General features: G+C 39.0%; 1 protein-coding gene across 3 annotated transcripts in view; it reads left to right on the top strand.

Annotated features, from left to right (window-relative positions):
* arhgap21a (Rho GTPase activating protein 21a) overlaps window positions 1-27,744 on the top strand; it is a 101,875-nt gene that overhangs the window by 36,168 nt on the left and 37,963 nt on the right. For 2 of the 3 annotated variants that reach the window (XM_079863826.1, XM_079863827.1), the window contains exons 1-3: window positions 8,829-9,148; window positions 15,594-15,779; window positions 19,482-19,503. In XM_079863826.1, coding sequence (XP_079719952.1) covers window positions 8,882-9,148; window positions 15,594-15,779; window positions 19,482-19,503 — 475 coding nt within the window. In that variant the 5' untranslated portion in view covers window positions 8,829-8,881. Of the gene's footprint in view, window positions 1-8,828; window positions 9,149-15,593; window positions 15,780-19,481; window positions 19,504-27,744 lie in introns of those variants that run through there. The other variant, XM_079863828.1, reaches the window with a different exon arrangement.

The following is a 27,744-nucleotide window of genomic DNA, read 5'->3' on the forward strand; positions in this document are numbered from 1 at the left end:
GCGGAATATATGCCTTGCGCTCAAGCACGCGCATAAAGCTTGTCGCAAAACACTGGAAAAAGTAGCCTAAAGGCCTGTTCACACCGGGACGAATTTCGCGCGTGATATTCGCTGACGTTTAACGCCTCGTGGCTAAACAAAGGGCGCCAATGTGAGTGTGCACACCGGCGCGAAAAACGGCACGCGTAAAAGCGTCATTTTTTTTAAAAACGCCTCGGGTTCGTTTTTTTGGTTTGACGCGCCACGTCAAAAACTATCCGACCAATGAGATTGGCGATTGGTGTCGGAACATAAAGAACTATATGACAAACGCGACAGCGACTACAAAAATCTTGATAAAAGAGAACTGTTATGGAGTGGTTTCTGTTTTACATTAAGCGCCATCTAATGTCAGGGAATGAATTTGCATGCTCACTCGGCTCATCGTCAGCGAAAATCGCTTGGGTGTGAACACAAAAAACGCGTTGAAAAACGCTGGCGAATAACGCGCGCCGATATTCGTCCCGGTGTGTAGGGCCCTTGATGATTATGAATGTGTCAGGAACAAATAGCAAGGAGACATTTTAATTGTTTAATAAACAAGTGTTTTCTGAGTAAGTGTTGGCTGAAAAGATGAAGTTGATGTTGCTGACTTGTCATCTCTGCAGTTTAGTGAACATGCGCATTATCTTGTCGCAAATATTGCATTGTGCGCTGTTGGCATCGAGCCTGGTGAAATGTAGCCACACTTTTGATGTCTATGGGGGTTGGGATGCTTACACACTACACTACAGGGAATCTAATTGTGTGTTTTTTTTCTGCAATTGTGATTTAAAATATGATTTGACCAAATTTTTTTAAATATTGTTTTTACTTAGTCACTTTTATATTTTTATTTAATAATAACAACAATGAAACTACTACTTCTACAACTATTATTACTACTACTAATAATAATATCATTGATATTATTATTAAATAAAAATTTACTTAAATACTAAATAAAAACAAAATAAGAAATATTACTGTTATATTTCACTGTAAAATTTAGAATTTAATAGAAATGTATTAATAGTAATAGTAATTTCAATTTATTTATTTTTAATATAAATTTATATTTGGACGAAAACACGCAGGGAGCCCTTTTTCTTTTTTTTGTTCATAAGCGCTTATTACAAGTATGGGAAGATTGTTGGCAGATGTTGCATTGCACAGTAAAGTGACCGAAACTCAGAGCATGTGCAGAGATGGAGTTCGCGTGGAGCAACATGTCCTGCAAACCGATCCACTCTGAGACACTGCAAACACTGGCAGATAATGAGCTGTTCATTTGTAAGAACACATTGCCGCGCTTCACTCTGAAACATGCACAGCACATATATTTATTTAATTATTTTGCAGCCTTTGATCATGCATCCCTACTTAGGCCGTTTTTCACACGGCTGGCGTATTTTTTTCAATTGTTTTCAATGGGAGCGCCACATTTTTTAAAACGCCATGAGCGTAACGAGGCGCTGAACGTCTTTATCACGCTGAAGCGCTGAGCGTTCGCCGTTTTTTACAGGTCGCCGATAGTTGAAGAATGTTCAGCTTTGGGTAAAACGCAGCGCTAATCACTGTCACTTTTTACCCAACCGTCCAATCACAGTGGAGGAAGGGCGGGACTAATACCACACCGACCAACCGCCACATTCTGCTTGTACAACTTCAACAGATGACAACAAGCATAATAACGGAACAAAATTCAACAGAGCGCCTAGCGTTTCCAGCTGGCTAAAAATGCTTTGGTGGACACACGGCCTTACTGTGCCTATTTTTTCACTTGTTGTCAATTGAGGTAAAGTAAACGGCATGTGTTTGTGTTTGGCTCTTGGTCCACAACTTGCAGAACGTCCAAATCCACAATCTGGCTCGCTTTTTCCCCTTAGGACGCCCTCTTTAGCACTAATTTGGTTTTTAGTTTACCTAGCAATAAAGGGGAAAAACCCCAAACAATGCTCTTGCCCTACCATGGTTACAGCATGTTCTGCTTGGCCTGGAGTCTGCCAATGCATTTACCCACAATCCCCTGGCAAAGCTGCCCTCAGCTGTGACATGAGGGTGTTAAGAGACCACAGTCAGACAAAAAAGTGTGAAACCCTGTTACTTAAAAAGTTCTGTGGTGGTAATTTCCACGACATGGTACATTAATAATAGTACTTTTTTTAGTTTGTGCCCACTGCCACGTTCAGCTGATCAGAAAAGACATTCCTACAGCTGCCAAAAGTTCATGGATATGGCTCTAGTTCATTCTGTAATGTTAGACTACTGTTTTTTATATGTTTTCAGGACGTAGTTGAGAAAGTCTGCTACTGGTTTATAAAGGTAGCAGGCAGACAATAGCTCAGAGGGATGTTTAAACTGCTGTTAATTTTACAGGCTGTGATTTTGTGGTAAGAACGCTCACCTGCTACAGGAAGAGTTTTAATGAAACACTGCTGTCTGAGGATGATCTAGTTCAAAGATGTCAGCTGCTCTGCCGTAACCTCTACTTTCAGATTGGCTCGGTTTCGTGCTACTAGCATCTATTACAGAAGACATCAATTTGGTAACACTTTATTTCGATAGTCCACTTTAGACATTCTCCTAACTATAGGGAACTTTGCAACTACATGTCAACTTGCTGCCATTAGAGTATTAGTATAATAGCTGCTAACTCTTTATTGTGTTGGTCCCCAACAGACATTTCTACTGACTAAAAGTAACTTTGTAAGTTCATGTAGTTCTACTAACCCTAACCTAACAGTCTACTAATACTCTTAATGGTTAGTTGACATGTAGTTGCAAAGTTTCTTATAGTTAGTAGAATGTCTATCGAATTAAAGTGTAAACCAGTAGTTTTAGCTTAACAGAGAATACTTTTTTTTCTGGAACATAGTGCACAAGTCGTATGGGAAACTTTTATGGTGTTTTTTTGGTGTTGTACACTCCCTGGTCACTGTGTGCTTTGATTGTATGTAAAAGAGCAGCGTTTACCTTCTGCTAAACATCTTCTCCATACAGAAAAAAAAAAGGCAAAGGGGTGTGGAACGACATGTCAGTCAATACGCTGAAAGGTCAACAGGTCTATTGAAGTGACACACCTGTGATGCCACAAGGCTTTAACACTCTGGATTTCAAAAGATCCTCAGTGTATTGTGGTTTGTTTGAAGTGCATGCTTGTGATCCTTTGAAATAGTGTGCAAACATGCTTTTATCCTTTTAATTGTTGAAATACACCAGATATCACTGACCCCCCTCCCAGCCAGGTTTGGTTAGCTTTGGTGGCCTTCCGATTAGGCCTACCATATTTGATGTGGTATATTCATTTGTGTTTTGAAGATGAACAAAAGGTTTGGCATGAGGGTGTGTAAAATGATGACATAATTCAAATTTTCAAAATTTAATTGAATCATCTAAAATCCATTTTGGGCTGTCCCAGACGAAAGATGACCAATCTTGGTGATTTCTGTGGTCGTGGCTCCTAAACGGTGGTCCAACGTCGTACAGTGAGAGAGGTTCGTTGTCCCGGTCTTGCGACCTTAGATAGCCTGCAATAATTTTCTGACAGTGTCCGAAATATAGCATGATCTTCTCACAGTGTGTTTGCTGCTACGACCTACGTCTACTGACTAGCCATTAAGAATGCAACATGAAATGGTGTATTGATCGACGCGACATTGTGCTAAAACTTAAAACTAAGCTTCATTTGCACAAGTTGGCCTCTTGGCTTGGGAAACTAGCCAGGACCGCGTCCATATTCTCCTCTTTTGCTTCGTCCTTTTTTTCAGCGCACCTAAAAACCACAATTGCCAAAGTGCGATTCATCTTGCTCTATTTGTTTACCACTAGCGCATGCTGATGATGTTTTATTCTTCTGTACTAACTTGCGTTGTAGCCTTGTGTCATCATCATAGTCTACATGCATGTTGTACCCACGTTTATTAGATCCATGTCGCACAGATTGATTTGTAATGATCTTATAGGATTGCCAAAATCGCAATCCTATAAGTAGCAGGCAAATTCTATCTGTAGCAGGCATTTAACACGTTTAATATTTCAAATATAAAAAAAATGAAATCCACTTGATTACGTATTTTTTCCGAAGAAGAAGACTTTCTGTAGCTGATGGAATGGAAATACACAGTTGCCCTAAAAAGCTTTAGTTGTTCACACAGGACTGACTGTTTACACAGGCATTTTTAAGTGATAAAATCAGATTATTGTTTGCTCATCCATAATTTTATATTATGTATGAGCAGTTTTCTATTTTTTTAAAGTAGTTTAAACCCGTACATGATTTTTATTTAATTTATTTTTTTACTTTAAATCTTAAAATGAAATGCCTTCAGTTTAATATTTTAGTTACATAATGTAACAGCATTCATGCATTGTTAAACTTAGGGCCACTGTATCTCTTATTACATCACATGAAGGTAAGAGTCTAACACGGTTTGATGGCCTGTTTGTTTCCATGGCAGCAGGGTGTTGCCCCCTCCTTACTTATATGAAATAACCTCCATTAAAATACACTGTATGACTTCAGCCAGCTGGAATATGTTTTTATTTGAGGATTTCTTATGAGGTGTCATAAATGACAGGAACTTTCACTCGTCCAAATCTGTTCTTAGCGTATTCTTAGCGTCACCCACATTAAAATGCATTATGAACTATGGCCGCTTTCTTTTTAGACACATGTTGTTGAACTGTTTTTTTTTTTTTATGTGGAGCGAAATCCATTGGGAATGAACACCAGCCAATACCGTAGCATGCCTTCTTTTTTGGGCTGGTATATTCAGCAGGGATCACACAGTGTCCCCTTTGAGTTCAGTCTCACCATGATCCTCATAAACAAGGATGCCTCAGATGGCTGGACGGGTTATTTTTGTGACATGTTTTCCAAACGCAATAGTGTGAGTGAGCGCTTGTGTGTGTCTGAAGGAATGTGTGTGGTAATGAGATGCCATGCCAGTGTAGAGGAATGAAGATGAGCATGCCATCATTGGTTTCCTGTTTTCACATTTCTGAAAGCTCTCTGTGTATCTCGCAAAAAATAGCCCAGGACATGCTTGTGGGATATGGAAAGTGTTTGTGCATGAGATTTAAGGAGTGAATTATTGATTCTCAGAGGAAGTGCAGCTTTATATAGATGTTTTGTTTGTGATTTTGGTTTTTATGTTGGGATGCTGAGATGCTTTAGGTCTATCAGTGCACTTGTTGGAGCTCTATCTCGCCAGGACCGGTCACTGTTTTGAGCAGGTCTTAAAATAAAGCAGCTGTGAGCGTCTACTGCAGGTCTGTGTGCTGGTGGTCACATGAGTTGTTCTCATGCCACTGTGTGCTCATATTTCATAACACTAAAGGAGATGATGAACAGAGAGATGCTCTACTACTGTTTTAGACATGATCCTGTGGTTTGTAGAAAAGCAGGCTCTAATTTAAAGGAATAGTTCGCCCCCAAAAGTGAAATGTGGTTATCATTTACTCACCCATATGTCATTCCAAATGGCATTGGTATTGAAAGTCCATACCATGTTTTTTTTTTTTTTTTTTCTCGCAGCAGAGGGGGAAGGGGAGCGCTCTCATTTACATAGAGAAACCACTTACCCAACTTTTAGTTTTTTATATAATTTACATGAACATACAGCTATATTACACACTAATGGAAAGGTACTATACAAAAATATTGCATATTTACTACCATAATAAGTGCTCTTTAATTTAGTGTTTCATAACCACTTTTTACTTTCTATCTCAGTGGTTCTAAACCCTGGTCCTTGAGTACCTATAACTTGCACCTGTATGATTCTGCTGTGGGCGCCATCTTCTGGCATTAAGCGGAAATTCATTGATTTTCCCTCACAGTGTGTAGGCAGGTCCATTGTGGTTTTGGACTCCACTACATAATAGCTGACCTTTTTAAATAGTGCCTATTTCGTACGCAGCCTTTGTCTCCTTAAACATACACACCTGATTCAACTTATCAGCTCATTAGTAGAGACCCCAAAACAAATGGGGTTTGCACCAAAACCTGAAATGGGTTTCAGATATGAGAGACATTCAAAATTTGTACTCAGGGTTGGGAACCAGTGACCCTTACAGGTTTGATATCCTAATGTGATATTCGAGATAACTGCTGTACTTGATGATGGCGGCATGGCATGCTTTATTTATAAGCTTAAGGCGATTGAAACAGTGTGAATAAAAATGCCTTAATATTTCTTTGATTATAAACATCTAGCTTCACAGTCTTTGTATCAAATGCTCTTCCAAAGAAGAGCCATTCCAGCTTAGGTGGATTTATCGCTCATGGCAACAGCATGTTATCTTAGCATAGCATCAAAAGACAACAATTTGTGCCATTAATAAAATAACCACCTTCTGTGATCTTATGTGGTGTCTTAAGCTGCGTTCACACTACACGCGACCAAGCGACGCGATACCATTCATTTTCAATGGGGAGCGGGCGACTTCCGGCGACACGCGCGGTCGCGACCGTTGGCGACTGGATGGGGCGTGTCTGGCGACGCGACAAAGTTGAGAAATGTTTAACTTTATGCAAATGAAGAGCGACTTTCGCGAGCGACAACCAATAGGAGTGAAGTCAGTGGAGCCGTCACTCTTCAGTGCAGCGTCTGACCGAGGCAAGATGAATGAGAAGTTTATTTTAGCAGTCAGAAACTGTCCAATAATTTATGATATGTCTCTGTGTACATACAGTAGTACTCGTCGTGCTGACTCCGAGCCCGAATGGTTTCGTGAACTCAGAAAGACCAGTATTTGCCCATTTTCTGCAGTTAAATAGCCGCGATAGCACAGGGCACTCACTGTTTCTCATTCATGTTTAATATTATGCATTTTATGTACTGATCCCATTTATATTTAGACTTTCCCTTCCAAAATGTTAGCTTGTAGCGGCAAGAAAACAGATTTGTTGTCTACAACACGTAACATCCGTGAATGTCACTCACAAACATTACCTAGGCAACCAGAAGTGAGAACGCCCACTAACGACCTCATCGCCAGCCACTGGCGACATGCAGCGATAAAGTCGCTTGTAGTGTGAACGGGGCATTATCATGGAATGATGCAAAAAAAATATATATATATATATATTTATAGTATTCTCTACAATAATAAAGTCAGTACCAATTATTCATATTGTTAATTCTTATGAAAATTCCCGAGGTAGCTTGAAGAATACAGATAAACCATATATTGTCGCAATTGTGTGTTTATTGTCACGTTTATAGTCAAAACGTTTCTATCTGCATGTTGTTCAGCTGCAGCGAAAGCTGGATAACTCTGTCCATATAAGGGATTTCGTAGAATGTCATAACATTTACTTCTATGGCTCTGTCTCAAATGGCACACTTCATATGCACTTACGGTCTTGTCAAGTCAAGTCAAGTTACATTTATTTACAGTATATAGCGCTTTTTACAATACAGATTGTTTCAAAGCAGCTTTACAGAAATAACAGGAAAATAATGCAAAAAAGTTTGTTTCTAGAAGAAAATAGCGTCACAGTCCAGCTTAAGTAAGTTCAGTGATGTTTCATTAAAAAAAAGTAATTTAAAGTTAATTTAGTTTATTTATATATGTGTATTATATCTATCTATCTATCTATCTATCTATCTATATATATATATAGCTGCTCTGGAGTAAACCGTGATGTCATCGTCCAGCTCAGTTCAGTTCTTGTATTGTCAATGCAGGCAGATCAATATTATTGTTGAATATTAAATTAAATGTTAAATTTAATGTCCCCAACTAAGCAAGCCAAGCCAAGCCAGTGGCAACAAAGGTGGAAAAAGGCGACAAAGGCGACAGTGGCGAGGAACCAAAACTCCATCAGGTAGCAGAATGGAGAAAAAAAACCTTGGGAGAACCCAGGCTCAGTCGGGGCCAGTTTTTCTCTGGCCAATGAACGAACAGTGTATGATTATGATTCAGGCAGCATTACAGGTCAGAAGTCATTCTTGTGGACTTACAATGGCTGCCACGTAAAGTCCATGAGACCGTGGGGTGTCCCGTTTGTCATTTTAGTTGTCAGAAGGGTACTCGCCAGTTGCATGGGATCATTAGCTATGTGATAATTTAGCATCTTTTTTAAAAAGCCTGATGCTGGTCACGATTCTCTGCCTTTATATGGACCTGAACGAGTGGGACTGGAGTGCCGCTGTCCTGCAGAATTTAGCTCCAACTCTGAAAAAAACTCACCTGCTAGTACTATAGCTTTAGTGATCCTGAAGACATTGATTAGCTTGTTAAGGTGTGTTTGATTAGGGCTGGAGATAAACACTGCAGGACAGTATCACTCCAGGACCGACGTTGCCTATCCCTACCATATGGCATTACAACAACAACGGGGTGAGTAAATGATGACTTCATTTTCCTTTTAGGGTGAACTATTCCTTTAAGGCCCTTTTAGATGACTAACCATCATTTTGAGAAATAGTAACAGTAATGCATTGCTAGCCTTAGCATACATCATGAGTAAATGGTCTTTGCATTGTGATTTAATTTATGTCTACATGGTGCATGAAACTCTTACTTCAAGAGATGTTTGAGACGGGCAGTAGAGTAGCTTTGCAGTGAGCAATGGAGAACAAACAAATAAGGGACATGTAAAGTGAGAAGAGAAAGCCATCTCGTCCAGTGCAGGCAGATGTGTTGCACTCTGACGGTCTCTTTCCCTGCTTCACTCTCTCCCCGACATGCTCCGTGTCTCAATGGAAATCTCATGCATGTGCACTGTGCCTTCCCACTCTGAAAGAGAGAGCGAGAGAGAGAGGGAGGGATCGCGAAGGGCGAGAAAGAATCACATCATCAGAAGATCAGCAGAGGAAAGCAGCAATAGCAAGGACCAGCAGGCTTTGCCATGCTCACTCAGAGGAATGGGGCGTGTACCGGCTGCGTTCTGCCCGGGAAGGACGGCTCAGATCAAATGGATGTGGCAGGGTGTACCTGTGCCTGGGATTGTCTGACAGGGGTGGACGGCTGTTTATCGGACACTTCCTGCCTTTGGTTCCAGCTCCTGGCCAGGGCATACTGGGGGGACGTGGAACTGGGGCTCCGGGAGGCCCAGAAGGATGTGTCTTGGCGCAGATTGAAGAAGACGACTCCTAGGAACTGCATGCGGGCTTGGGTAAGGTTCTCTGGATCTGCTGTAGGTTCGAGCAGCAGAACTAAAAAGGAGAAGATGGGTTCATAGTTACAGTCTGGTCCTGCATATAAGGGATGGAGGGCTTCCACATAGACAGAGGCTCCCAGCGGTGTATTGAGTTACGCAGGGCTGAGGGGGGCAAGGAGATGGCTCTTAGGAATGCTTTGTTCGTCATTCACATCCAGGGTGGTTGGTTAGGTCTCCTACATTGAGCCAACATGTAACATATTTTTCACAGCAAGACAACTGTGTGTGTACGTGCCCTGGTTTCACGTTTCAGTTATTGTTCCTATGTAAGCAACGTTCCCAAAAGAGGAACCTTGGGATTGAACAGACTTTTGACTGGGTACTTGCTCACGTTTTTAAACCCAAACCCTGTGGATGATGGTTTCATCTAGATAACACAGTTGTGATTGAGTTGTTTCTGTGTTTTTATCTTTGGAAAAGTGTGTGTTCAAGAAAGAGAGACGTTTATGTGTTCACAGTGAGCTCCGCTGTGGCTCAAGAGTGACTCACGCTTGCCATAACTACAGGACGCACATGAATATTTGTGCATTTCGTCATGACAGCATTTAGCAAGAAAATGTTATTGCTTGGTTGCTCTATTATAGCTGAGGAAACTTCCATAAAATGGATTTATTTATTAGCTTTGTCTCAGATGTTTCTCCTTACATTTCATTAGAGAAAAGAAAATAGAGACAGTTGAGACAGTTGTTGACAGTAGAGGAATAAAGCTATACAATGAATGTGGATAGTATACCTCAAATAATTTGGTCTTTGAAGAATTTGATGAGAAAAGTTTGGGTTCATTGTGAGATTAGATTTCGGTATCTTGTCAAATATGTTTTTCAGACCTTGCTGAGATATCCTATGAATGTCAGATCGCTGTGGTCTTTTTCTCAACAACAAAAAACTTTTTGGAAAAAGTCTCAATTTAATCCTATTGTGTTCTAGACAAACAAAAAAGATGCAGTAGATTGGATGGCCTGATAAATACATTTATTTAGGGAATTAGCAGCTTTGAACAGTATGTCATCTTTTCTGGCAACATAACACATGAATGTGATTTCAAACCAAGTTTCTGAAAACCATTAAACACACACCACTCCTTCTTACAGTTTAAAGTAACTGGTGCATTTTAAAAAACAAATGTACTTGGTAGTGCAATGTGATTGTTATGTAACTAGTTCTTGAATTTGACTAATGACCAATGAGATTGTGTGTATTATTCATGTTGTTTGATGGACTGGATGGTTTGTATGATGCTGTTTCTGGTGCAAAGGACTCTCACACAGGGCAGTCATTCACGTTTCCTGGACTTTCCGCCATTCAGTTGAGAGCTTTTTCCAGCTGTATAATTTAACAGGTTAAATTTAGCATTGGAAACAGCGTTTGTGCCCACCACAAAGACTATGACTGGCTAATGGTAGGGAAATGAAAAATGAAAGGCAGAGGAAAGTTGTGATGTTCTAGTGGGTGTTGTTGGAAAACCACGTGTATGAGTCAAGGTAGCATTAACATATGAAGCAGGGCAAAGACAGGAAAGACAATCCTTCACACAGCAGTTTGATTATATGGAATGATGCCAGAATGTTCTGAAATTGAGCTTATTTCTCATCATTTTTACATTTTACAATAATAACTATAAAAACACAGTAACAAATGTCATATTTCATGTAGGGGTGATGAGACACAGAGATGTAGGCTACCTTTAATTTCACCAAACTAAAAAAACCTCATAGATAACGTTTTCTAATCATTTCATGTTGTGTGGCATAAAGTGGAGCCATTCCAGGTAATATCAGGTGGGTGAGTTGTTTACTTGCATTTTAATTTGTCTTCCCACATAAACACCATTATTTATTTACACAAAACAAGAGGCGGGATTTATCTTGTGAAGAGAGTCGCTCTATCGCGCTGTAACTTCAACAACTGGTGCACTTCAGGAAAACTAGTAATTTATTCTCTTTTTTAATGTAATTTGTACTATTATAAAACTAATGTTTTATTTTGTACTGTGGATTGTTTTCTCATCCAGTTTTTGAGAAGGCACTGCCTCCCTTGCCTCCTCCGAGAAAACACCTTAGCTCCTTGTAATAGAATGTTTAAATAGAATACTAGTGTACTGCATACTGTGCAGTATACTGTATGCTACATACTATTTTATAAAACTGCATGTGAAACAGTATTATGCAGCAATAATATTGTTTCGGGATCTCGCTACGTTGCATTAATATAGAAAGTTGTGTCTGTTTATTTTACTTATAGGCTAATATAGTCATTTTGCATTTTTAATCCAGATATCTGTCTCACTGTTTGGCAGTGTGGCGAAATAATTGAAAAGAAGGAAATGTTAAGGTCCCCCTGTAGTCAATAATTTTATTCCTTAAAACTCATATTTGATCACCAAAATGACACATTTAAACGTTTTTTTCCTGTGAATTTTTTTCATGCCTATAAATAGCTTGAATGCATCTCTACACCCTTGCTTCATTTAATATACGCGGATTCATGAATATGCTAATAATCCCCGGCTCCACTCACTCACGCCAGTTCAGAGATTCACTCGGCCAGCTTACTGTAGTAAACGTTGCACAATGGTATGGCTCTGTCTTTGCAGCATCGGACACATAACGGTTATTAATATGATTAGCCTTTTGCTTGACTATGTTATCAAACAGCTAATAATGTGTTGCGAATGTTACACAAACCATGTTCCCATTTGCATCTCAGAGTCAGACAGCTGCCTTCTAACAATCATCAGAAATGCTTTGAACAACTCATAACGTCAGTGGAGAAAGGCACATAGTTCATCATACATTCATAATACACATCATACAGCCATTATATTGCTAAATCTACCTGATTTTTCATATCAACAGAAAAATATACCAGGATAACCTGGCATCTCTCCAGACTCCCCTGCTAGTTTGCTGTTAAGGATATGCTAATCCCACCGGCACGTTGACCTGATTGGTTACAAGGTAGTTTGTGACGTCAGAAACAGTTGATAGGCTTTTATTTAATAAAAAACAAGACAAAAACACAAACTACCCCGAGGGGGGAAAACAAGAAACGAGACTTGGCTTTGACTTGACACGAGGTAACATTAAACAGCGATCCAGCACAGGACTGAAAACACAGGGAGAATAAATAGGGAGCAAACAAGGCAGGTAATGAGGGAATACAGGTGGGGCAAATGAACCAATAATCAGGTAACAAGATGGCGGGGTTAGACAATCGACAAGAGAGCACATGGCACAAGGAAACATACATGACAAGCCATGTGCTCACACCAAACATGACAAAAACATGAGCACATGGCCACTAAAACAAATCACCAGCCATGTGCTCACACAAAACGAGACAGGAACACGCAGCTAATGAGAACACTCATAAGCCACTTGTTCACACAAAACATGGAATCACACAACTAGTGTAAAACACAAAATAAAAGCTGTGTGCTGCACAGCACAAGACAAAACGTGACATACACAGTACACAACAACACAGGCAGACAGAAGAGCGTACGGCCCGAGCGAACTTGAAACCACACGCTCACGTGACAAGACAGAGCGCACAAGAACGAGCGAAGGCTCATCCTGTGCGCTCACAGGGAGCATGAGTGTCTGAATCCCGACACAGAACCGAAGCCAAACTAGACCGAAGTGCTGGGATCCAAACACCATGCCCCTCGAGCATGCTCGTAACCGCGCACTCAGACGCAGAAAAGACAAAACAGGAGTGTCAGGGCTCTGTCTCAAAACCAAGAAATAAACTAGACAGAAGTGACAGAACCCTAACAAGAAAATGTCAAGAAATATAGACAACATTAAAAATTTGATTTTCTCCACAGGGGACTTTTGACATCCTATTCACAGTATGCATCCTGCATTTTACACACAAATAGTATGGGACTAGTAGTATGCCTTTCCAAGCGTACCTCATTTCTTTGTAAGAGCTTGCAGTGGACTGTGTCCAACATTAAATGTACGTAATTTAATTCCCTCTGGTGATGTCATGTTCAGGCTTAGTTGTGTAAAAGCCCAGCCCAGACTCTAGAGACATCCACAGCTGTCTGTACCTGAGCCCAGCCACAAGCTAAAATACATCCATTCCCTTATAATACATCCATCTCCTGCAATGCTAAACCACAGTCTGGTCTGTTTGGCAGTCAGAGTGACCCGGAGTCAATGTGGTATTGTCAGAGTCTACCACAGTCACACACCCTGTGGAGGAATGAGAGTCTACTGCCATAGTGCCATTATTTCATAATGTAAATGTCACACGTTTCCTCCGAGGATACGGGGGGACGGACTGACGTCACCGGCCCAGATGCTAATGTGAATTACCACCTCCCCCCCGCCAGAAGAACATTACTGGTGTCGTGATGTGCATGACATGTACATATGTGTTGGTCATTGGTCATATGGAAAGAAATGTCTCGGTTGAGTCCCAGCATTTTCTGTGTGACCTTCATTCATTGTATTGGCAGATATTTGAGATGTGTAAAATCATGTCAGCGATGCTTTATAAACACTGACAGGATACTCTGTTGCAATACCTTCTGCCCTTAAGAGAAACCCATTGTTTTCAGATAGCGTATGCATGACTGTTTGGAAACAGAAAAGCTCTGTTCCAGAACCTAGCGAGATGCCTTGCTGTCTAATGTCTAAGGCGGGTCCGTTCACACATTTTTCCATTCCACTGTGCTACTTTTCCATTGATTTTCATAGCAAATGTGTGAGACGTATATCATTAACCATCGCGCTTGCATCTTCTGCAGCATGTTGCATGTTGCATGGCATTCTAAAAACACGGTGCTCAAGTTAAAAGAAGTTAAGCTTTTAAAAAATGCATCTCCAGAGCTTGCGGGATTTTTTCCCATTGCACTGACTTGTGTCCGGGGTTGTGTAACAAAACCAGACCAATTGCTTTTGAATAGCCCAATTGATATTTAAAACCCACCCAATCATGGCCAAAACTAGCCCAATCACGTTCACGTACTGCCTGTGTTTCATGTTTTTAACAGCAAAAATGTGTTCTGTGTGAACCTGCCCTGAATAGACAGCTGCTTTCAAAGGCAACATTTAATCGTCTAACAACATGCCTAATGTAAAACACAGCATGCTGTTAAGCTAATGATGCAGTAATATAATTAACATAAAAATACATAATGACAAAGACTATATAATAACACAAGACGGGTCACTCGTATGGTTTTGAATGGGGAAGAATAAGTCCCGCCTTCTAAATAAGAGCCAATCACCGATTGGTAAAGTCATCGCGTCACTGCAGCTGCCGTTAGAAGCTCCGGTTCCTAGAAACAGTCAGACGTGATTCAAGCATTTGGAAACACAATTTATGAGACATTTGTTATCAGATTTCATTGGTGATTTCAAATATGACATTAATCATAAGCTTGGCGAACAGTTTTGGAGAATTTGATGTTTCCCCATTCAAAGAGATAGAGCTGCACTTGCATGCCCAAGAGGCATTTCAAAGATGTCCGTCAAGTGAAATGACTTCTCTTAAAGGGACTTTGATAATGCATACAGATATTAGGCACACAAAAAACAAAATGCATTTAAATGTTTTCATCAGTACTTTTCAGTTGTAAATACTTTGACCAGTTAGAACAGTCATTATTTTTTGCAGTTCTGTGTTGACGCTGGTGCCGCTTCAGCTTCAGTGAACTTTGATGAACTTCCTCAATGGTAGATTGTGTCCTGGGTCTCATGGTCTGCTCATAAGTACCATTTTATCTGTAGTATATCCTGATCATAACACGGTTCAGTGCCTATTAAAATCAGTTGGAACACCAAGAGTCTGTGTGTGAGTGCTGATGTGGCAGGTTAAAAAGGCAAATGTTTTTTCTGCTGCACTGGGACAGAGAGTGCTTTGTGTAATGATGAGCTTCTTCAAAGAAGTTCTTTTTCACTCTCAATGAGTACCATGTCAGTTTTGGGTGAAACTCCATTAAGACCCTCTAGAGATCAAACTCTTTTAAACCTTTCTTGAATTGACAACGGTATTATACTGCACATGTGGAAAAATAAATGACAGAGCCATTTATAAATGAGGTAAACAGAAGTGCTCTTAATGACACAGGGACATTGTCACAAGGGACACACTATAAGCTTTGAACTCAAATGTCAAATTACTCAAAAGTTTGTTCTCCTTAGGGTGTTTTTTGTGACTCTTATCCTGCAGGATAAAATTTTAGTATCATCATATTTTTGTTACTGAGTGGTTAAATATCTGATCTGGTAGCTGCAATAATTGAGTGTAGAGCTAGGATGAATGTAAGGCCCTTGAACCAAAAAAATAACCATCATTTCCTCTATGTGGATTGTTTCTTTAATGTACTGCCATTGCATAAAAGTATCCGAATGACTAATTATTAGCATTTTGTTCTCTTTCTCAGGCCAAACAGAAGGATGGTTGTGAGCGCAGCGAGGCATCAGCTTTGTCTCCGGCTGCTGAAGATGAGCCCTTCTCATGGCCAGGGCCTAAAACATTGCACCTACGCCGCACCTCTCATGGCTTTGGTTTCACACTCCGTCACTTCATCGTGTACCCGCCGGAGTCAGCCGTGCAGTCTTCTCTCAAGGTCAGTTCACAGCAAACACATGCATAAGAGTGACCCAGATCATTGGGTCGATTGGTTTTGTCAGTTTGTTTCCTAAACGTAATTCAGCTTCAGAGTCTCTTTTCTCCCACTCCAGCAGATACAGTATGTGCTTAAGATGAAATGCTTACCTTTATTGCTCGCCTGCATACAATAATAGGATAATTTATGGTGTTTGCATCTTAGGCGGGGGGAAGAGGGGGGACATCTACAGGCCTCACAACACCTTGTGTTTTTCGGCGCTGTCAATTCTCAATATACTGTGGGTTGTAGAAATAAATGGTGTATTTCAGCATATTTCACTGCAGTGTTAAAGCTGACCATTCTCAAAAGTGCCGTTCCAGTGTCAGTCAGTCAAAATTTTTTGGGATCCTATCCTACATCGTCAGCTACTGTCAAGCCTTTTATAAAGTCTATGCCACATTTTGGGATTTTGTTGGTGTAACAGATTAAGTCCAAGGACGAAGAAGAAGGTATAAATAACGACAGTCTTTATTAAATATAAGCCAAGCACTCGAAACAGTGCGCCATGCACAAACAATACTGGACAAAGAATGAGTGAAGGTGAGGAACTTAAATACACATGGCGATGAACTAAATGATGAACAGCTGTGATGAACAAATGATTACCGGTATGCATGAAAAACAGACTGATAGAAATCAAAACTATCAACTAATCAAAACAGTCTAAACAGACTGATAGAAATCAAAACCAGAACTGAGCATAACTGTGACAGTTAGTTGTAGTGATGCACTAAAACTAGGTCTTTTACCGACACACTGAAACCAAAATGAACGTTTTCATTTAGCTAAAAAACTCAAATAAAGTTAATATTTAATAATCTACACGGATAAAACATAAACTGAGTTGTAAAAATTTAAATTGTAGTTTTTATATCAACTTCTTAATTATATAATTGGTTCTACTCCAGTTTGTTGTTGAATATAAAAATATATATATATATATATATATATATATATATATATAGATATAGATATAGATATAGATATATAGATATAGATATATACAGTATATAGATAGATATACTCTTCATATATATATATATATATGAAGAGTTCAGATGCAAAAGCCTCTAAGTGCCATCTAGAATTTTCTTCTACAATGATCATTTTTATCAAGCTTGTATATTTAAATTCAGTAATTTCACATAAATGGCAATGAAAATTACCTATTAATTGTCATTTAAGTGAAATTACTGAACTTAAATATATGAGCTTGATAAAAATGATCATTCTAGAAGAAAATTTCAGATGGTACTTAGAGGCTTTTGCATCTGAACTCTTCATACTGTATATATATCACAGGTGGCTGCTAACAGGACACAATGATGAAGATTCAAACAAAATAGTCTTTAATCCAAATATATCACAGGAGAGCTCAGGGAAATAGACAAAATGCACCTTTACATTGATGACAATGAACTGAAGGAAGACAGGACTTAAATACACAGAGCTAATTATTGGGCAGCAGGTGAGTGGGATATACAATCAAGGGAACAGACTGGCACACACTGGGAAACTGCTTCACACGGGCAAACAGGCACTGAAAATTATCAAAACCCTGATTATATATACAGTCAGGGTTTTGATATTTAAAAAAGGACTGTAATAACTTGTTTTCATGACAGATTTATTCAAACATGCATCAAATAATGAAGCTTAAGTAAAAATATTACGAATATGTAATGTAGTGGGTATATTTAGAAAATGCTCCTCCGTAGAGCATTTTTTCTAGCCAGCTACTAGTGAGTTTATGATCGCTGAATGTCTTTCCTGAAGTAAATGCAACGTTATGTGACATTGTTTATAAACTGTTTTATTCACATTTTTCTGCGGTTGAAACACTGATTGAGTGATTACATGAGACAAAATACATGTCAGCAAGTTGTACTGGTTGTTAACACACCGTCCAATGTTCATTGCTGTTTTATTTCTGAGTGACATCAGCCTAGTGGCCCCTCATCCATAAAGAGATTAAAGCTCTGTTGTCCCACCATCACCAGCCGTCAGATAATGCTAGTACCATCAACTGTTTCCAGATAATGCTTCCTTACAGATTACTGTTAGCAAACATGTGATTCACATTAATCCCTATGTCAGGCAAATGACAACAAAACTTGACACAAACATATAGGAATGAGATCTATTGTTCTGTCTCATTGACCCCAAACTTTAGAACAGTATTTATATTTTAATCTGTTTTTTTTATTATTATTATTATTCTTTATTAGTATTAATTTGTTATTAATGTAAAGTTTTCTAGAACAGGGGTTCCCAACCTTTTTTGTGCCAGGGACCAGCATATTCATAAAAAAAATTCCAGGGACCAGTTGTCAATTTTAAGATGCATCGTTTGGAACATATCACTGTGTAAAACAGTAACAGCCTATCATTTATTTGCATATAATGAACTAGATGGCAACAAAGGCTACTTGTATGAATATACCAATCTTTTTAAACTTTCAGACCGGTTCACAAAATATTTCCCTTTACTGCCATACAATTAGGTCTACTTCAAAAGCAACTCACACAGCACTCACTCACTAGCAGGTGGCAGTAATGGCAAATTGTATGAAAATACCAGTCCATTTCACCTGTCAAATCTCTCCAGAACCACTAAAGACAATCACTTCAACAGCAACTTAGTGTTTTCACACACCAACAGGTGACAACAAAGGCTAATTGTATGAAAATAAGAGCCAGTTTCAATAGTCAGACAGTTTCAGAATACAATAGCAAACACATAACTTAGTGATTTCAGCCAATCATTTTTAAAAGTATAAAATTAGAGATTAAACTTTAACCTTTAACAAAAAATACCAAATCAGACCAATGAGAACAAAACTATTTTAATGTGAGCATGAACTGCTTATTGATATTACTATATTTGTAGCTGTGCACAAGACCAGCTGTTCTTCCTGAGCATCCATAAAAAACATATGCATCCAAAACAATGCACAAAAATTCCAGGATACAATAAAACGAAATTTAAAAAGGTCTGCTTTACAAATATGAACGAAAACCAGCTTACAGTTTTTCACCACAAATAATACACAACGGATTTGGCGCCACGGAATCGCATGTTGTCATAAATCCATACCTAATGTATGAGGTATCGTATTTATGAAGCGTGACTTTTTCTCTCTCGCTATTTTCGAGTTGGTCATCGCCTTTCCTTTTACCAGAACTGTCCGCAATGAAATTAGCCATTGAAAAAAATATCGCGGCCCGCTCATCTCTCCACTTCCCTGTCACTTCAGGTGCAGCGCGCTTTTTTGCAGTCCGTTCATATAGGACGCGTTGCTAAGCAATCGCAAGGTGCTCAAACAAACACATTTTAATCTATTTATTGTTTAGGTTTTGGATTAAATAACATGACGTCATAGCACTTAAAAAAGCATATAAAAAAGAAAATTATTATTATTATAAAAAAAGAAAAAAGAAAAAAAGAAACATTATTCTGGGAATATTTCAAGGCCCGGTACTAACGGGTCCCGGACCGGGGGTTGGGAATCACTGTTCTAGAATGCTTAACTAGGTTTTAGGTGTAGCTTGGATTACACTTCAAATGGAACATGATTTCGATCCCACACAGCTTTTGATTTCATGAACGTTTTTGAAACATCTGAGTATTAACACTCTTTTATCTTCTCTCTCTTTCAGGATGAAGACAATAGCAGCAGAGGTGAGTTTAACTGGTCTGTGATCCACATTCACTGCATTTGTTTATTTAAGGCTTTTCTCTGATGCCTGCTACAGACTGCGCGATTTCTGCAATCCTATAAGATCATTATAAATCACACTGTACAACATGGATCTAAAAAACTTGGGTACAACATGTATGTAGACTGTATGATGATGACACCTACTGAATCGTAGGCTACAACGCAAGTTAGTATAGAAGAATAAAATGTCATTAGCATGCGCTAGTGGTAAACAAATAGAGTAAGATGAATCGCACTTTGGCAATTGTGGTTTTTATGTGCACTGAAAAAAAGGAGGAAGCGAAAGAGGAGAATATGGATTGAAAGAGGAGAATAGGCGAAAGAGGCCAATTTTACAAATGGAGCTTGAAGTAAGTAGTTTTAATTTTTGGCATCATGTCGCGTTGATCAATATGCCATTTCATGTTGCATTTTTATTGGCTAGTCAATAGATGTAGGTCGTAGCAGCAAACACACTGTGATAGAAGGTTCATGCTTCATAGTAATAGGTAGGAGATTCTCAGAACTTCAGTTCTGTATCAACTGTGTCTGTCATGAGAGTGAGGTGTTATCTTCAGTGGCCTGTGTCTGACCTTGCACTCTGCGAATTGCTGGGAATCTTTAATGCACGCTCCCGGGGCAGGAAAACTCCCAACTGGCAGTGCAGCGTGCTCTGTGGCGGTTGATCAGCTGTGGGCTGGTGTTTGGTTACTGAAGAAGAGTGCCATGAAGGTTTGTGGAGTTACAAATCATACAACATAGTGGAACATGCACAGCAGCAAAATAATTATCAGTAGCCGTGAAGTAGAGAGGTTTACAGGAGTAGGGCTCCAGTATAGATGCACATGATGCCACAGGAGGCGGGAGTTGGTGTTCAGCTTACTGTGAAAAAAACATAAAACACATCTAAAATGGTATAGAGCTGTGTGAATGACTGTACAATAGATTCAACAAGAAATCGGAGCTATCTTTTTACAGACTGCCAAATGCTACAGAAAAGAGAAGCAAATGGATCAGTGCAATTCCCAGAAAAACTAGGCCAGGCAGCAAAACGTGGATTGCCAGTTACAATTTTGTGTCAGATATATTGATTTTTGGGGTAAAATCATACGATAGGTTATTATTGTATTGCCAACTCATCAATTAAATATGCCCAAGCGTCAAGTCATGTTGAATTTATTTGTATTGCTCTTTTCAAGCAGCTTTGCAGAAAGTCATAATGTTATGTCTATAAAGCCTTAGTACTGGGCTGGGCAATATGATGGATTAACTGGATTTAGATCTACCTATATTGTATTTATGATGTTGTATATCAAATAAAGGGTTCACAGGCTTTGCTTTATGCATTTCTACTGCATTGAAAGCAGGTTCATATAAATGTCAGGAAAACCCGATTCTTAGCCACATGTTAATGTCCATGGACCACTGGTTCTTTGGTAGATTGTGAGAATCACTGTCTAGTTTGTCTAGAAATGGATTCATTTGCAATAAGTATTTTTATAGTAGTTTATCCATGTCTTTGACTTGCTCTGATCAAAGCAGCACCATCTCTCTCTCTCTCTCTCTCTCTCTCTCTCTCTCTCTCTCTCTCTCTCTCTCTCTCTCTCTCTCTCTTTTCTGCTGCAGTGTTTGTCAGATTTCCCCTCATTCATATCCGAATCACGTCTGATACGCCCCATTATGACAACAGGAAAACCCACTCTGGCTTTCATCTCCTGCACGTATTTGTAATTTTTACTGCACGCACACTCACTTCAACATATCTCCCTGCCATAGAAAGCCTTTAGTATGAGGTCAGTATGTAGAGTCCTGCATGCCCTCAAAGAACTCGTGTGTAATAGAGATATATTAACAGTCATAAAACAGATTCTCTGGCTCTCAGTAGCTGATTGGTCAATACGGCATTCCAGCTTTAGGACTCTTTTAACCTTAGAGATTTTTCTGTATAGAAGGACGGCAACTAAATGTTTCAATGATCATTTGTGTCCTTAATATTTTTGTTATGTAGTCATATTAAAGCAAATAGGCATTCGAGATTACAGTCAAGTTCTGTATGCCCAAATAGGAAACTAATTCACAATTAAAGTAATTCCAACATGCTAAATTGTCTGTAGTAATTAAGGCACCAATTACAGCCCATTTACAGGCAGAGCTAAAGATATATTGATGTCCACTTACAGCTGACGGATGTGTAGTGATGTTCCCTAGAACAGCTGTAGCGAATTGATCTGCCTTTCAGTTAAATATTTGGTAAAGAGCTTTTCCTGCAGGAAATTGAGCAGCAGAAATTTCTCGTAACCGTTCCTAAATGGTGCATTCCAGAGAGTTCTGCAACGGGGGGTGTGTAACTTGAGACTCACACACACACACACACACACACACACACACACACACACACACACACACACACACACACACAGATTTATTGAAGTGTTAAGGAAATGCTGCCCGCATGTGTAACACACGCCTTCATTTGGCAGCTTGTATTGCTCTGCTGAAGGGCATTAATACTCTTCAAACTTCAGAGTGTGCTCTTGGTACTTGCTATAACTTTGCTTGTTTGTTTCTAGATGATTTCTGGCCCATGTCAAAAGAACCCCAAATGAGTCTCTATGATATTCTGGTTTAACTTGAAGGCCTTTCCTTATAGTGGTTTTTACCTTAAAGCTGGGCACAGACTACAAGAGTTTTTAAATCTTAATGGATTGTGAAATCTGGTTGCATCACGCACATATGGAGAATCAAATCTCAAACCTGCACACACTACAAAATTTGAAAATCATGCAATGCAAGGCACATCACACACTACAATATATTCTTAAGTTAATCATGCCAGATTTAGCACCTCACATGATCTCACAGGGAAACGGATGTAAATAAAATGGATACTGTGTCATGGAAACTTGCTGTAGACATTATATGATGAAAGACATTATAAAAGCAGTCGTGTTGTTTCCAGCCTCGACCAGCCTCCATCTTCGTTGTCCACCGGACCCATACAGCTGCTTGTTGTCTCGCGGTGGCCTTTTCAAAAGTTCCGTCACTTCCGTCTCCTTGTACCCTGGTAATACTGAGTTCTCGCGAGGGCACAAGTTGAATTTGCTCAGCGAGTTACTCTGGTGTCGAGTAATGATGCTCTTTAAATATGCTCATTAAATATCTGAGCTGCACCAATCACATCGAGTTATCTGATATAGGCGGCCCAGAGGCGAGCTAAACAGATGACGACAGCGCTGTGACGTTGAAGTCATTAGTAAACATTGCAAGATGGCTATAGATGAACACCAGTTGTTTGAAACGGCTTTGGCCGCTACAATGAACGAGTTAGACTTGGCTTTTTATCTAAAACAGGAACAGAAGACGCCGCTTGAATCGTTCCTTTGCAAGAAGGATGTTTTCGCTGTTTTGCCGACCGGATATGGCAAGAGTCTAATCTACCAGTTAGCTCCGCTGGTAGCTAAGATTATGGGGTTTATTGTTGTGATTGGTCGTAGTGTTATCCAATTGCGTGCAGTGAGATTTTTAAATGCATTCTTGGTGCCACCCCTTGAGCTGGCCAATTTTCATTAGTCGATGCCAGACCATTAATCTTTTAGATTTAGGTCTGGATTTCCAGGCTAGTCTCCTTGTAAACTTGTCTCTCATTGGCTATTGTGGAAGTATTGACGTAATCATAGTCATGATCATCACGATTTAAAATCTTAAATATCAAACATGTTTGATATTGTTGGGACGGCCCCGATGTGTCCGCGAGCAGGTCGGGAGGTTTAAGATTTGATCTGTAAACACCTCACATTACCAGATAATCTGCGCCGAACATCGGAACAAACTTATGCCTTTGACGCGTTTTTTTTTCCTCTGAATGTTGGCAGGGGTAAATCAGGTATAAATCAGCCTGAAACTCCTGTAGTCTGAGCCTGGTTTAAGGCACCCACACACTACAAGATAATCGAGCCAATTTTGGGCCCAATTCTCCCCTTCCGACAATCCTAATTAAAGTCCTGATTATCTTTATGGTTCTACAGATTATCTTATCAGATTTTCCTGTTGTGAGATGTGTGTTAAGAGTGATTGAATCTGTTCAGAAGAACGTCGGGGTTGCACTGATCTCAAATCGTAAGTACCCAACATGTTGAATATTTACGATCAGAACTCCTTTTGTGTGGAGGGAACAAACCCGAGGACACACTCGCACGTGCTCTATATATTGTCACATGGAACGAAACGATACCCAATAAGAAAGCAAGCTGATGGAAGACAGAACCATAACATTTTTTCTTTTTTTCCACAAATTTTCTGTAAAAAGCTGTCCAAACATTATTATCGCTATGTCTTCTTTCCCGTCATCCGCCATGTTTGTTTACTCTAAAGTTTTTACTTTCTGTAGTGAATAATTGACTGAGGTTTGCGACTTCTTCATCACCATAATAGAGCAAAGTTTGCACGGTGATTGTGCGATATCTACTGGCTTGCCTTTATGGTTTAAAATGGAAATATTTCCAATATTGTGCGAAAATTTTCTCTATCAACAATTGCTCGCAAAATGATGAACAGCGATTTAGATTTTGCAAGCTATGCCACTGGTCGGGCCACTCCACACACTATAGGAACAAAACTGTTAAATCTATAGTATTTTTTTTTAATTATTATTATTCTTTTGACCTCATTTTGTGTGATCTACAGAATAAAGAAAGCAAATATTTTGATTTATCTCGGGTTTATAATGACCTGAGAGTGAGGAAATTATGACAGTATTCATTTTTTTTTTATGAACTATTACTTTAAATGTCAGATTGCTTTGCTTTATCACTTAAATCCTGGCTTACACTTTTCAGAATGCAACAAGTGAAATCAAGTTTTTGAATCAAGCATTTGGGCTCATCTGCCTGTGGGAGTTTTTTTTTCAAAGCTTAGTCTGCTGTCATATGAACAAACAACCACTAAGAAATACCTCAGAGAAATTCGGATTTCTACATCATGTCACCAAACAAGACAAACTAGGATGTTTTCTTCCTCTTTTGCTTTTTATCATTGCATAGGACTAGATGTTTCCTCACAGTAATTAGGATGTTTATTTGTGTAACATATATGCAGAAGAAGCCACAGGCATGTGTGTGGATGGAGATCTGCTCTCCACGTGCAGACAATCTGGGTGGAATGGTTGGATATCTTCCCATTTGAGCTGTGTATAATCAGCTTTATGAGATCAGCGCTCTTACTGCCTTTAAAATATGTTTGAAAGAATTACACAATGTTTGTGTCTTTGTTGACTTTTGCTTTAAAGCTGAATAGCCAAGAATATATTTCACTCATTTTCCATCATTCCTCTCACCCTCAAACGTAAGGTGTTGAGCAACGTAAGGTGTTGAGCTGAGGGAAAATTCACATATTGCGCCATTTTTACTAAACCACTTTGTCATTGTAGTTTGTTTTTTTGTTTGTTTGCAAGGTTTTTTTTTTTTTTTTCTGCACAAACACTGTGCATTTCATTATAGAATGCACCAAATTCAGCAATTTCAGTTAACAGGACACTATAACCACCCACAAAAAGCTGATTGTAAACAGGTTTATTGGAAAACAATCTCCTATCCAGATGTGACATAAAAAGTTAATTGTGTTTAATATAAAATGTAATCATAAATATAAAGTAATATATAAATAAAAATGTTAATCAGAATTCAAATCAAATATTTTGTCCTAACCAACCACAAATGCAAAGCTACAATCCATCTGAATTATGCTTTACATTTTTACGTGTTGTGCCAGGTAGCCCCGCCCACTGTGAAAACTATTTTAACTATTTATGGAAGTTTAGAATCCGATGTTTAAGCAATTTCCAAGTTCCACAAGGAAAAGGTTAGGAACACCTTCAAGAAAACACTCCTTCACTAGTTTCTACCACTGTATGGTTGCATTTCTTTCTGGTTCGTGTTTTCGACATGTCTAGAAGATGCTGTTTTCTTCGCTACGAAAGCAAATCCACTTTGCGTGCACTTCCAAAGGATGAGGACTCAAGCTCGAGTTGATACGATAAAACCGACACCATCATTACTGCAGTATCACTGTGTATCAAGTGCTGAGGAAGCTTCTGGAGCTGAAATACAGATATGGTAATGAGCATATAGTTTCCAACACGTGCTGTAAGCGGTAGACAAATCACAACAGACTAGGTCATCTGACCAATCAGAGCAGAGTAGGCTCTTGGAAAGGAGGGGTCTATAGAGACTGAATCTTTTATCAAACTGATTCAGACACTAGCCGCGTTTCCATTAGCCGCGTTTCCATTACCCTTCAAATTGCGCAAATTGAAATTGTGCATTGAAAATACGCCCAATGGAAACACGTCAATTTTGCAAAAACTCCCATTTATTGCAAAAAGGTTTTTACGCTCGCATGAGGTGGTTTTTCAAGCAATTCTAAAAAGAAATATTTCGCAAAACTGCAATGGAAACAGTTTTTGCGCATTTACAGGTCACCTGATGTAGATGACACAGAATGTTTGAACAATATACGAGACTAGAGTTCTTTATTAAATTCATAATAGACAGAAGAATTACAGGAATAATGGATTCTAAACCTCAAAGAAATGCCACAATCAAGACCTCAAAGCAGAAATCAGTGAGAAACACCCAGAAACACCTCATATGTGCCACTCTCAAGTATAAGAGTCTTTCCTTACCATTAATGATTGGATACGTCTCCTTTGATTAATAATAATGGCCAGTGCGGTGGCTGAGATGCATAAACCTACCAACGTCCGTTGCTATGATTTTTGGAATGACTTATCGCGAGTTTTAGTCGCATAACATCGGTTAATGGAAACTCCGTCATTTCGCAATCGTTTTCTGTCGACATTTAGAAAAAATCTTTAATGGAAATGCACCTACTGAGAAAAGAGGTTATGCTGCAATATATATTATGAGAAAATTAAACCCATGTAAACCTATTGTAGGAGACCTTCAAAACAAAATTAGGAACCTTTAAAAAAAAAAAAGAGTCACTTTAAAACAATGCAAATAAACATATCAGCAGTCACAGATCATTCATAGTGAATTATCCCCTTTGTGTTGTGCTTTAAGACTTTGCTACAGTTGAAAAAATATGCAGTAAAAATAAAATAAAAAGTCAACATCTGTTCAAATATTTGTTTTCCTTTTCTATGAAAATACATGCCAGAGATATTTCATTTCATTTTGTTTTCTTGCTAATGTTTTGGGTGGTGTCCATGAGGACAGGGATTGGAGCAAGAGCACAAGCACAAGCAAATGGAATTCTGCATGATTCTTGGAGGACCAGTAAAACCCCACCTTACACCGCAGGGGCCAGACTCGGTTTGGATGCACTCCAGACACCAACTCTAGTGTCTCCGCTGCTTTATTACACTAGTGCTGCCTGACTGCAGAAAATATGGAGAACGCTCGTAAATAAGAGAGCTCTGGGTTCCCAAAAACAATGTGCTTTTGGCTCTCCTGTCACACAAAACTCGGCTGCTGTCCTCAACCTCCGCTATATTTCTGTACCTGATTACAGATGAACAGGTCCAGTGTAGTGTTGTAATACCATACTTGTAATATTATTATATATTTTTTTGCAATGTGTATTATTTATATTGTGTGCAGTATGCAGAATTTTGCCAAAATGTACAACACAACAAAGTGTGTGGAGTACTGTAGACCATGATCGTAATTAATCGCATCTAACTAAAGTTTGTGTTAATATAATATATGTATGAGACATATACATTTGTATATAAATATTAGAGGTGGGCATAGATTAATTTTTTTAATCTAGATTAATCTAGATTAATTTTGAAATGAATCTAGATTAATCTAGATTAAAATGGCTCATTTGAATTCTGCCGAAGGCATTCAGAATATGTGTGCTACCCAAATAATGACTATAAAAGTAAGTCTTTGAGAACGGGTTTCTCAAGCCAGGTGGCGCATTAGACCAGGGGCTCATCTCCTGTTTCCAAAATGCATCACAAACTGCTTGAGAAAGCTGTTCTACTCATAGACTGTAAAAGGTTACTACTGTACTGTTACCGTCCGTAGGCAACATTAGGTAGGCCTATGTTATTATCAACTACTATAGGCTATCAATTAGGGATGGGCGATATGGCCTAAAATCCATATTGTGATATACATTGCAGCCTCTTGCGATAACGATATTATAATAAAACCATTTCAGAACAGGTTACACAGACCCTGCTAAACAACTGC

The sequence above is a fragment of the Squalius cephalus genome (genome assembly GCF_949319135.1).
Source record: "Squalius cephalus genome assembly, chromosome: 25".
NCBI lineage: Eukaryota > Metazoa > Chordata > Actinopteri > Cypriniformes > Leuciscidae > Squalius > Squalius cephalus.